Raw genomic sequence first — 12436 nt, forward strand, 5'->3', positions numbered from 1 at the left:
ACGTCTTGCAGAAAAAACACAATTCTGACAGAGATATGTATCTTTTTCCTCATGTATTACTGTTACAAAACAGAACCCTTCTCACCTTTGTGAATAAACTCTAACCTTGGCTTGAGTCAACTCCAGACTCACGATTTTACCGGATGTATCACTTGTCTCAACCAATGAATCAAATTCAGACGAATGTCTTATGTAGAGAGGGGGTCAGGATGGCAGAAGTAAAAGAGAAAGACGGCAGTGTAGTTTCTGTTCCACTATTAGTCTAGGAAACAGATGACAGCTGAACTAAACACCTGGTTTTTATTTCCCAAGATCAATATGAACAGTAAATGAATTCCCTCATTTTATACAAAACATTCCTGACAGGTATACAGTATACAGCTTTCATAAGCTTATGTATTTACAAATTACAATATAATAAAGCCAAACGAAAAAAATATCTATTTTCTTTTCTCCATCACATGCGATATATAAACAGCTTGTGCAACAATAAACCATAAAAGGCCCCTAAATCTTGCAGAAGATATTTACAGCTCAATATTTACAAAAAAGCAATAACAAAATTCTACAAAAACAATTCATTCGCAAAATATCCATGCCCTACATTTTAAAACAACTTTCATGGTTTGAGATTTGGTTCCACTAATGTTAAAATCTGATCGAGGTGTTTGTTGCCATTGTTTTTGAGATATGGGGTTGACATTTAAAGGTTACAAAAGTCCCTTTCACCTTCTTGATTGAACTTCTTTGGGTATTGTATTTTGACAAAATTATTTTGAACATGTATACTTTTCTATGTTCTTGCCATTTTCTTTTTTAATAACTACTTTTGTAAATGCATTTTCAGAATTTGTACTTTTTGGACTCCGTTAGCATAACTGTGGATAGTCATGGAATACATTTATTTAATTGTTGTCCTGAGAACAGAGATTCCAGTATCTTGTAACGTGCTTAGGTTCTTTAACAGTGCTGCAAACAAGCAAGGCAAATGCACATCATTAAGATTTGCTTTAAAAAAACAATGCATCTATGTGTACATGCTAAATTTAAGGCATTCTTTAGAGCTTATATAGACAAATCACCTATGATTTATTTTCTTTTTTTATAAATTACCCACTTATAAATACACTACACAGTACAAATAAATCTGTCTTTGAAAAAAAAGTCTTATCCATTAAAAATCCTAATACATATAGGCAAACTTAAGATACGACAGGCATCCATTAAATTTCCTGTTCAAGATATTAAATTAAATCTTTTTGCAGTTTCAATCAGGACACGTAGATCTTAAGTTTTGCAATATCTTATTTCAAGTATAACATTCCCTTTTTATAGGTACTGGCAGTTATTACTGAATTCCCAAAGGCATAATAAAACAGATAAGACAGGCTTTAAGCAGTTGGTCACTCATGCAGTGCCAGCCAACAGGAAACATTAACAGCATTCTTTTTAACGCTGTTTTTTTTACTTGTGCTTTGTAAAAGTGAAATACAAATAAAAATGTACACAAATGTACTTTACACTTGGGCCAATTGATGTGGGAAAATTTAAGCTAAAGGCTTCCGAACCATCTTAACACGTTAAATTCTGATGCAGTTAATATTATTAAGCAGTAACGTTAATACCAATTGATATAAACTGCAGAACGCTTCCAAAGTGTGGTGCTTTTTATCAAGGACATATCGTTGAGAAACGATGATTTTTTTATCAATTTGTTTATGAAGAACACACACAATGTGTCGAGGGACAAATTGATTAATGCACGTGAATACTGTACACGCCATGGCAATCTCTGGAAAAGGGGGGCCTGCATAGGAAACTGCATATTCACTGCTTGATGATCACATCCAGTAACTTTGGAGATGTATCTTCCCATTTCACAGAAAACGAACAGGCACACTTCACAAGGGATAACAACCAGTGTCCTTCCCCAACCAATCCCGTCATACAATCCATGGGGCAACACATCATACAGCACGGACTGGAGCAAATGCTTGGGAAATTCCAACTCGCACAGAATGTTACGCTTAAGGAGTTAATTTGTGAAGGAAAAAAAACATTAACACAGTTGACTATTAACTCAAATGTTTAAGTACATGACATGTGGATCACTCGACTACTTTCACTGGGTATCCATTTGTGCAGAAAGCATTATACAGCTACATACAAAACATATTTTATCCAATTCATTGTGAATAATAACCTTAACGTTAATATTGTATAACTTCACCAGAAAATAAAACAACCAATAAAATCATTAAATGCTTCAATATAACACAGCTGGCTGTACAAAAGGCTTTCAAGAGTCCCATTAACAGTCTTTGTTCATCCACAGCATAAAGAGAAATAAGTGCACGTTGTTACATTTTTCTTTCACATCTGGTCATCTTCGGTGTGTAGCTTTGAGGCAACTCAAATTTGAATTGCCGTTTAAAGCCAGAGATGTGTTCTGCATAGCAGATCGAGTCTGCACTTTTTTGTGGATAGAACACGGTGAGGTTTGCAGTCCTTACAGCTTCTGATCAGTCACATTCAGTTCACAAGGCGCTCCCGGTTCGGCACTGTTCAATATTTTTTTTTTACGTCTGCTCTCTTTTTATTTTAAAGGCCATTTGGGGCATTGGAGGTGTTGCATTAGAATTCAAGTTGTGGATTTTCATTTTGTCTTCTTTTTGTACCCACAGGTACATGCAACGCAACATGGATCCCTCATCTCCGGTCTGCGTTCCTTTTCAGTGTTTATATATTTTAAAAAAGACATTCTTCCACTTAAATAATCAAATCGACACACATGGAGTTTAAAGCAGGGACACGTGAGTGCAGCGATGCCAAAGACGACTTCATGCAAGCAATCGGGGGCAGGCGGATGTCAAGCCATGCGTTGCCGCCCCTCACAGCACCACATGGCTGCAGTGGTGTTTGAGCTTGCAGGGTAAAATTCCACGGTTGAGCTGATAGAATTCCACCAGCTGGATGAGGTCTGAGAACTTGGTGTTTCCATCATCCAGAGAGAAGAACATTTTTGAGTCCTCTTCAAACTGCACTCACATCGAAAAAACAAGAAATCGCAGACGTAAATTAAGTTCATTGAGAGAGATAAGCATACATTTTCTTAAGTACTCTTTCTATACAATTTTACACACCTATCATTTAAATCAATATGCTGCTGGATGAAGGTCTCCCCCCCGCACCATGTCGGTTGCAGACGTTATTTGGCCAAATTTCACCACTGGTAGATAGGGGCTGGTGAACGTTGGGGCGGGGGGGGGGATGTGAGTGGGGGGGTTGTTAGGGGGTGGTCAGGACCGATTTAGATGTTAGTCTCCACTGATATTAGCCGTGGCCAGTAAATCGAACTCAGGAAGCAAGGTCGATAGGACAGTGTGGTAACCACGGCACCATTGCCCCTCCCCTCTTTTTATATCGCTTTTAATTTATTGCAGTGCTGCCAGATTGTTGACGTTAGAGTAGCACCAAGTATATTTAAAAGCAAGTTTAAACAAGTAATAACATGCAATGTTCTTTTTAAATGCAAGTTATAGTCACATTCTTCAAGTGTAAAGTGCTTTTTTCCTTCAGTAACAATATTAACTGTTACGCACCAGTAAGATCTGAAAGTGTTTAATTTTCTGATGATGGCAGAGAGAGAGCACAAATGTCCTGGGGTTGCTCTGACTGTCTCGAAGAAGAAATAACCTGTGATGATCAGAAGGAGAAAACTTGAATTACTTCTTGTGGCAGACAAAAGGTACATGATGTGCTGTATAATATTTGAAATGACTGACTCATTAAGCAGTGATAATATGCTATCAACAAATATTTGAATATTGAATATTCTGTATAATTTAAGCTCAAACTGCTCATAACAATGTTTCATCTGTATGCGTAATCTGTTTACCATGTTACAGGATGCTTTGTTGTAACGTTCGTTTAGATCACACTACGTGAAAGTTATTTTCATGCCTTTCAGGAGCGCAAGACGAATGATACAAATAAATGTTGCATGTACAATGAAATCTGAATCTCTGTACCCATCAACAAGGCCCTGCTGTGAGATAATCCTGTGTGCTTCCTCTCTTGGGATCCGTCCATGGAACCACGGCTGAGTCTTGTGAATCGCTGCAAGAAAAGAAAAGAAAAAAGCTCACATCTGTTTGAAATTTCTGCAGTGAATAATAAAATATACCATTTCGAACATAATGCACATACCTCACAGTAAAATCTCTTTGAAAGTGTGGTGTGTGTGTGTAACAATGTGTGCTCTTAATGGGGAGTGGTGGTGTAGCCCTTAGCATGGTGCACTTTGAACCCAGATTCCCAGGTTCGATTCCCACTCATGGCCATCATCAGTGACTTATCTGAACCCGTCCTGGGCCTCCCCTAGGTCGACGCCGCTTCAAATTAATACCTGTTACAGTGTGTAATTATCACCTCTAGGGAGACAAAAGCGGCCGGGCATGATGTTGGCCACCCACAGCCTTGTGTGCCTTGTCGGCCTTCATTTGTGCTCGCTAACAGCATTTGCCCCAACAGTCTGTTGAGGCTATAAGGGGGGGATCAGTCTTTTCTGTTAGTCTCAGCATACCTATACTCATAGCAGATGGTTGGCAGGGGCTGGGGCTTCCCACCACACCAAGTCTCTGGCAACCTCTCCTCTGCGAAAACAGATTAGACATTTTATCACAATATAATACTGTAGAACTTACTCGCATGAAAGCTCACATCAGAGATGCCAACAGGCACATAGGATTTAACACCACCCTCCCCAGAAGCACAAAAAAATAAATGCAGGCTGACGAAAACCACAAGCAGAAATTAGTAAACATGACTGCATTGCACATTTACCCGCCAGGCCTGGCCCTCTTCCACTGCCACCGTCTGGGCCTCTGCTGGGTTCTCAATGATTCTTCCTTTGCGCCCAGAGAAATCCATCGCCACCAGTGTGTTCTCGGAGATGTTCCTCTGCCAAATAGAAACAGTATGTTACTCCGTATTCTTGTGAGCAAGCAGGGAATAAAAAATGAAAACAAATCTACTGCATAGGTTTTCGTGGTTACTTTGCATAGCGCTTCGTGTTCAGGTTTTTTCCACTTGTTGCTCTAACGTACATGTGCCGATGTCCGACATTTCGCAGCACATGCTGGGAGCACGTGGAGCAAAACGTCGGACAACACACGGTACAACCCAAAAACACATCAGAGAGTGCAGCGTGAAAGGTATGATCAAACTATGTTGAGATTCGGTATTAGCCACGTGAAAGGTATGGTCAAACTATGTTGAGATTCGGTTATAGCCAAACTACTCAAATGTTAAATTTGAATTAAACAAATAAGGATACAGTTTACAAAATGTGCGAATGCTGTATGGCCCTCATTTATTTTGGTGGTCATGGAATGTTTGATCACCAACAGTGCAAGCTGCCTCATAATGCTCTTACATGTGTGAAGCACATGAAGGGAATCAAGCATACCATGGGTGTGACATTCAGCTGGCCAAGGTGGTTTCGTCTCTGCTGTAGTAGCCTGTAGTTCTGGAACAACTGCACGCTATGCTGGATTAAACAAAAAGAAAAACACACCAAGAACAATTAGGCATTTAGGTCCAGCTCTTTCATTCAAAAGCACCCGTGAAATGCATCGACGGCTCTAATGAAAATAGAAAATGGTAAGCACTGTAATTTGATTGGATTTACAACCCTGTGTCGACTACTCAAGACCTGCCCCCACATTGTCCATCGTTGCAAGGGTTAATGAACCATACTTCACATTGATCAGTGCTAATTGGTGAAGGGGAGGAAAGTGGAGGGGCACCCAGGACTGGTTTACACATCACTTGTTACTGTTAGGATGTGGCGGAAAAATCAAACTCCGGTCACCAGATTCAGAGCAGTGCGCTAAATCACTGCACCAAAATATGTGAACTATTTTTGGGATTAAATATTACTGACATACACTAACATGAACGCTTTTGACCCCTACCACCAATGGGTGGGGGAATTGGGAGCCGTCTAATGCATACCGGCAGCTGACATTTTTCAACATATGTAGCACAGGCTAACATATTTGGCCACATGAAGACACCATCATCCATTAAGAGCGGCCCAGGGAAGCGGCAATTATCCCAATAAAATACCTCCCATTCCTGCGTTGACCTAGAATTTTGACTGCCGAGTCACATGGGCGAATGTGTCAGTTTAGATTAAAGCGAAGGTGGAGAATATTTAAAGACTATGCCCCAAAATACTAAGATAGCTCATCTTGGTTACAGCCTATGTATCTGCATAGGCTGTAACCCAGATTGTCTCGACAAGCATGAAGCTTTGTTGGTGGAAAAAGAGACCTAAAATTGGTAAAATCATTGCATCTGTAGTGCATCAGCAACACAGGAGTATTTAATTATGTACATTTTATGATGTCGCCACTGCAGCAACCGTTACATGTTCCTTAACCCTAATGCACAAAATTCTTAAAATATGAAAAAACGGTTTGAGTTTAATGTCATTTTGGGTATCAAAGGAACCATCGACACCCCAATCCCCAAATATGTTGAAAAATGTTGTATAACTTGACAGCAGTCATATCTCCTAGCTGTCCAGTACAGTGGACATATTTCATGAGAAGGCCAAATTGTCTTAAAACTCATGTTATAAAGCCCGAGGAGGCACAGCCAAGATAATAAGCATGAAGCAACTCACCCTCAGAGAAATTTTATGAAACTTTCTTATTTGTAATCCTTTTGTTGCCATATAAATTGTATTGTTTCCCATCTGTTAGATCTCATTTGTGACAATCTTTTTGTTCAATTCACCCAAATGTGATGCGAGAATATAATTTACATGTCATTTGCGTACATTATACACAACATAGACTCACACTCAAGATTATATGCATCTATCACAAGCGTAAGAATCGATTTGAATTTTTGAATCGGTGAATGGTTATACATACTTCCTGGGTGCGTACCTAAATGATGAGAGGTGGTGTGTGTGTGTTTGTGGTGACATCTTCCATTCAAGGATTGAGCCAGAGGCAGGAATTGTGGGGGCAAAGTGACACTGCACCGTGTAAATCACCTTGAAGAGCCGCATGGCAGTTATCCAGCAGGTCCGGCTTGCTTCTTCCTCAGCGCAGAATAGTTTCAATTCCTTGGCACTACTTGCCCTGTTGGACTGCACAAAAGTCAATCCATTAATAGGGTTTTCTGTTACAATTGTGCCCTTTAATTACGCCAAAGTGTGCAGAAAACTCACTCTGGGCAAAATGCTGATGTATGAATCACAGATCTTATGCACGTGCATAAATATCTGCACATGCCGTCGTGACAGGCAATTTTATTATCCAAATTTCAATTATTCCTAATATATTACATGGCATTATTGCTACCTTTGTAGAATAATTGATGGTAGATTTAAAACAGTCATTTAATTCCTACTCGGTCATAAAAATATCCCAGAGGACTAGGAGTAGCCTTATTTATACTGAAAGTGACAGGTCATGCAGTATGTCCTTTCATAACCAATACATCACACAAACGTCATGGTCTCAGAAAATCTATATACAGTACTGTACATTTTATGCTTAAGGTTTATGGCACAGGATATTCAAGTATCACAGCATACTCCCTCTGTAATAAACCACGACTTTGTTTGACCCTGAACACATGCCTCACAATAAGTACTTGCAAAGCCACCACTATGATAAGGTTCACTTACTTTTATGCAAAATCCAAAGTCTGTGGGTGCCCCGTACATCTTCCGTCCCGATAGAACAGTGTACACACCACTGTCACTTAGCTCTGCATAACACTGCAGATGCCGCGGTTCCTGTCGACATACAATCCCCAACACAGTGAATTAATTGGACACCGATTTTTTTTTAAGTTACCTACTTTTAAGAATCAAATTTTTTTTTTAAAGCACATTTTTAAAGGTCTGTTTGAACACGGTGAATTTGGTTTACTATTTTAGATAAACATGAGACGAATTCAACATGTGACAAGTGTAACATTTGAATGTTTTATTTAACATTTTTATTTTAATACCATAAAATATGTAATGTTTGTTGAGGGTTTTGTAAATGTTTATCGATGAAAAATGAAGAATAAACTATTTGTTAAAAGATCATTATTAATGATAAACAATGTTTGTTAATTCACAACAGAATAAACAATGCTCCAGTCACACACACACACACACCACCTGCCTAACAATACAATTGTTGTGAAATTAAAAATATATTCTTCAGTCAGCTTCCTCTGTTTTACTTATAAAAGCCACCTCAAATAAATATAAACAAAACAGAATATATGCCTTCAGTTAAATAATGTTTAGACACCAGAAACAACAAGACAAAAAGAATAATCGTTGCATAGTTGGCTGCCTATTTAATTCACGAGCTGTAAAGACTGCAATGATAAAAAAAGTATGGAAAGTAAAGCTTGGAATAAAACTTCAATGTTATTTATATTCCCTATTCAAGTAGTCATAGCATGTGTGCAGGTAAAGTAATGTGATGCTTGCCCTTCAGTTATTCACCCTTCTAAAGAGCTACCATGTTACCTCGGAAATGTGTATACGTGTGTGTGTGGATGTGTGTGGGCAGTGGTGGCATAGTGGTTAGCGAACAATGCTATGGGACCCACACCACCCACTCGTGCCGTGCAGACCTTAAAAAGAGCTCGATAACAGCACTTGCCACAAGTCTATCATCGGCTATACGGGGCGTCTCTGCTTTTGTAAATATGTTGCAAGATCAGAGGTTATGAAATGCTGCGTCAAAGAGGGCAATAGCCCCTTTAACCCCACAATAAATAAATGCCTGCACTGCCTCTTATAGCTCTAACTCAAAAGACCATGTTGGGTGACGTGATTACCGTGCCATTAAACAGACGAGATATGTTTGCCAACCAAACCGAGATGTGCTCCAACATCTGACTCAAACTGGAATTGTATTGATTATAATCAATACAATTACCACTCCAGTCGTGTAAGTGTATAGGTGTGTGTGAAAATGCATGCTTCTTTTCCAATACATGTATCCTTGGTCTATAATCTTCCCTCCTTAATCCAAGGGTTCAGAATTGCAGGATGAATAACCCCACCGTTCTCAATCCCCGACTTCCCCCTTGCCCCCCCCCAGCATCATATCTCTTCTCCGATTCAATGTTACAAGTACACGGCGTGATTAAAAATGTGCTTATTTCGTCCGTGTTTTAGAAATAGTTTGCTTACACAGTTCTTCTTCCATTCTCCCTCCAAAATGTAAAACTGAAGTTGTGCGTTTCTATGTCGTAGTAATAACAATGAATATTTTTTTGCCAGGTCTTTAGCGATGGTCCGGTTTTATGACCAACACCAAATATGTCCACCAAGTGCAAAAAAAACACTTGCTTCGAATTGTCGTTATTTCATGCCGTTCCCACCGTTTACAAAAACACACGGATTGAGCCAGATTATCTAAAATGTAATCCCTATCGACACAATTGCAAACTAGGAAAAATTGTGCAATCTCTAGAAGACTTTTATAAATGAATACATAACATTTGCTTATGCAGTGTTTTCATAACCTGCTCATGGTGCAGTGTATGAAATTACTACTTTTTATAAGCCGATTTTCATATTAAGAGCAAATATGATTTGTTAATATTGATTATTTGCAGCCACTGTGCATCCTTATCAACAGAACAAACATTGTGTGTATAATCTGTGTCACATGCTAAATACCATTCATATGCCCTCTTGGTGAACCCTGGAAGCCACATCTTACATCCTCCATTACAGAAAATGACAGGCAAATTGGGTTTTATGCTGTAGCACCACCCTACCCGCCCCTTTCCCAACCCATTCAAATTATGTAAAATGTGTTTATGTTAATTATACACCATAATGAGTACCGAGATTAGTTATAAAACAAAGAGATTTAGTTTTGAAACGAGTTGTACCAAATTTTTTATATTTCATTCGTGTACAATTAAATACTTAATTTTTGCCTCAAATTTCTAAAAAGAATGCTTTATCTTAAAAAGGACCCATGTAATTTTGACCTAACATTATTTAATACTATTGTGCATATAACTTCTAGAAAACATTAAACTTGACTTTAAATAAGGTTAAATGCTAGTGAATGACAAAGAAATATTGGTGCAAGCTGATCGATTTCTGGCTAGTGTTTATAAATTAACGCCGCACGTTTTGCTCCATTGCGTAAAAAAAGTCTTGTGAAATATACCCTTTATTTTTTACTATCATGTCCCGTGGCTGAATTTGTTTGGCCAAGCCCTGAGATTTTGGCAGTGGCATCATGACATTTGGAACATATTTGCACATTCGAGGACACTAGATCAGTAACACTATCCTACTGTTATGACCTATATGGCATGCACAATTTCAAAGTCATCCCCCTTTGTCCCAATTTGCATAAATGAATATATTAACAAAAACAGATTTTCATTGTTTGTGCAAGGCACAACAGGGCACAACAGGGCATAGCCTAAACTGATGGTAAGAAAGGGTTTTCCCACAAAGTGGTTTCCTTTAGAGACGAAAGAAAAGCAACAAAGACGGAACTGATTGAATTTCATCCAGGCCCCTACCTCACTTCCTCTCCTATTGTTTGCATTGTCATTAACAAGAACATCTTTGTTCCACTAGAGAAACTGTGCTGTCACTGCCGATATTTCTTTTGATTTGCCCCATATAACCTCCCAAGTAATTCATGTATGCCTTTGGAAAAATAACAAAAGAATATAATGATGTAATTCTGTGTTGTTACTATATTATATGTACATATTAAAATGTTTTGGGAAAAAACATTTGCACGTTCACATAAAATATCTAAATTTAGTGTCACTTTCCCTAAACTATTGCCAAAAATATTTTCAGGAGCAATTTTAGTTCAAAAATTGCGTTTTTTCCCTCTACACAATTTGGACATTTATCCTATAAAAATGGGGTTTATTAAAATTGTCAAAATAATAATTTCATTTATTTTGTTGATTGTTCCATGGTTTTCATTCCTGGAACTGAAAGAGATGAAACTAGATCCTGTACTAACACATTCCAGGATTGCAGCTCAAAGTCTATGGAACAATGGGGGTTGTGTGTCGATATAAACTAAATACTGGTAAAAGACAGTTTACTCCAAAAGCCATTGATGCTGCAATGTATCAATAAACACATTCTGTGAGGTGTACAGGAAACCCACATGTATACGCAGCAATTCAGTTGCAACAACATTACCACAATCCATTCTCAGTTCAAACTGCAGGCTTCATCAGGTTGAATTTAGTCTCTAGCCTTGCACAGATAAAATCCACCTTACTATTGCATCTGCCCCTCCAGTCACCACTGCACGTTGCCTTTAGTTGCCTCAAATGTGGCCCCTCTCAGAAACCGCCATTCTTTCCCGGTAAAATATGGTCACCCAACAAAGATACACATTCCTGGTATAATGTGACAATGTTGCAAACAGTTTCCTGAAAAATGTTTTCAGGTTATAACTAAATTTGTGAATGTACAAATCGGTATATATATTTGATCTCCGTTTATATATCACATTAATATCTGATTACATAAAAGGCTAAATATATATACACTGATAAGTGGTAAATTTTAGCAATAGGTTTCTTTAATTATTTCTAGATTTGAAGCTTGAAGACGGAAGCTTGTGTTGCCTCCGAAACGTCGTGATTTTTATTGTTTTATTTTTATTAATTTTACCTACGTGACTTTACCGAAAGAACTAAGAGTATGAATTCTTTAATTATGTTCTGCCATTTCCCCAGAAGGTTCTAAAAACCTGCCAGCAGTTTGAGATTTTACAGTGTCTAGAAAGTAGACAAATCTTAAAAAAATATTTTACAAATTGGGCCGACAACCTTCCAATTTCAAACATAAAATGTACACAACCTTTAAAACGAGGCTCACCCTGGATGTGCCTTTGGTGGAAAAGTAGAGCCCCGATCTTCTCAAAAAGAAGTATAGCTTCTTCCACGATTTTCTACCGGGCTCCTTCACATGTAGATAGCCCTGGATTTCTGGACAACTGCTCGAGTTCATGAAGTTCTGTAAAGCAAATCCATCACATTCTTTAGTCCTTCATGAGCAAAAACGGTACAGCTTGGAATTTTCTGTAAAGACGATGCGATTTAAGAGTTTCATTGACACACACGTCCTGAAGTTGGCACTCCTACATGTGAGCAAACACCACATTAAAATCTGGCGTGCGGTTAGTCACGTAAGCTGCACCACGCGTGAGGGAGTTGAGGGCTTGGGGGAGGGGTGGGGGAGGAGGGTGAAATAGACACGCGATAATTTGACATGTGTATTCCCACCCCTTGTAATGACTTCAACAGCATTTGCGCTATAAAAAAAAATTACAGTCAACTCCTTACCCAACTAATTTAGCACGTGCAAAGCCACGTGATGAAAAATAGTAGA

General features: G+C 38.5%; 1 protein-coding gene across 5 annotated transcripts in view; it reads right to left on the reverse strand.

Moving 5' to 3' along the window:
- Positions 1 to 269: 269 nt before the first annotated feature.
- Positions 270 to 12436, reverse strand: part of LOC144940977 (growth factor receptor-bound protein 14-like) — a 134033-nt gene continuing 121866 nt past the window's right edge. For 3 of the 5 annotated variants that reach the window (XM_078867456.1, XM_078867457.1, XM_078867455.1), the window contains 9 exons: positions 11924 to 12061; positions 7712 to 7822; positions 7073 to 7168; positions 5471 to 5551; positions 4846 to 4962; positions 4586 to 4655; positions 4032 to 4119; positions 3603 to 3696; positions 271 to 3038 (listed from right to left, as the gene is read on the reverse strand). In XM_078867456.1, coding sequence (XP_078723582.1) covers positions 2892 to 3038; positions 3603 to 3696; positions 4032 to 4119; positions 4586 to 4655; positions 4846 to 4962; positions 5471 to 5551; positions 7073 to 7168; positions 7712 to 7822; positions 11924 to 12061 — 942 coding nt within the window. In that variant the 3' untranslated portion in view covers positions 271 to 2891. Of the gene's footprint in view, positions 3039 to 3602; positions 3697 to 4031; positions 4120 to 4585; positions 4656 to 4845; positions 4963 to 5470; positions 5552 to 7072; positions 7169 to 7711; positions 7823 to 11923; positions 12062 to 12436 lie in introns of all 5 variants that reach the window. The other 2 variants (XM_078867459.1, XM_078867458.1) reach the window with 2 other exon arrangements.

This window comes from Lampetra fluviatilis, chromosome 2, assembly GCF_964198595.1.
Source record: "Lampetra fluviatilis chromosome 2, kcLamFluv1.1, whole genome shotgun sequence".
NCBI lineage: Eukaryota > Metazoa > Chordata > Hyperoartia > Petromyzontiformes > Petromyzontidae > Lampetra > Lampetra fluviatilis.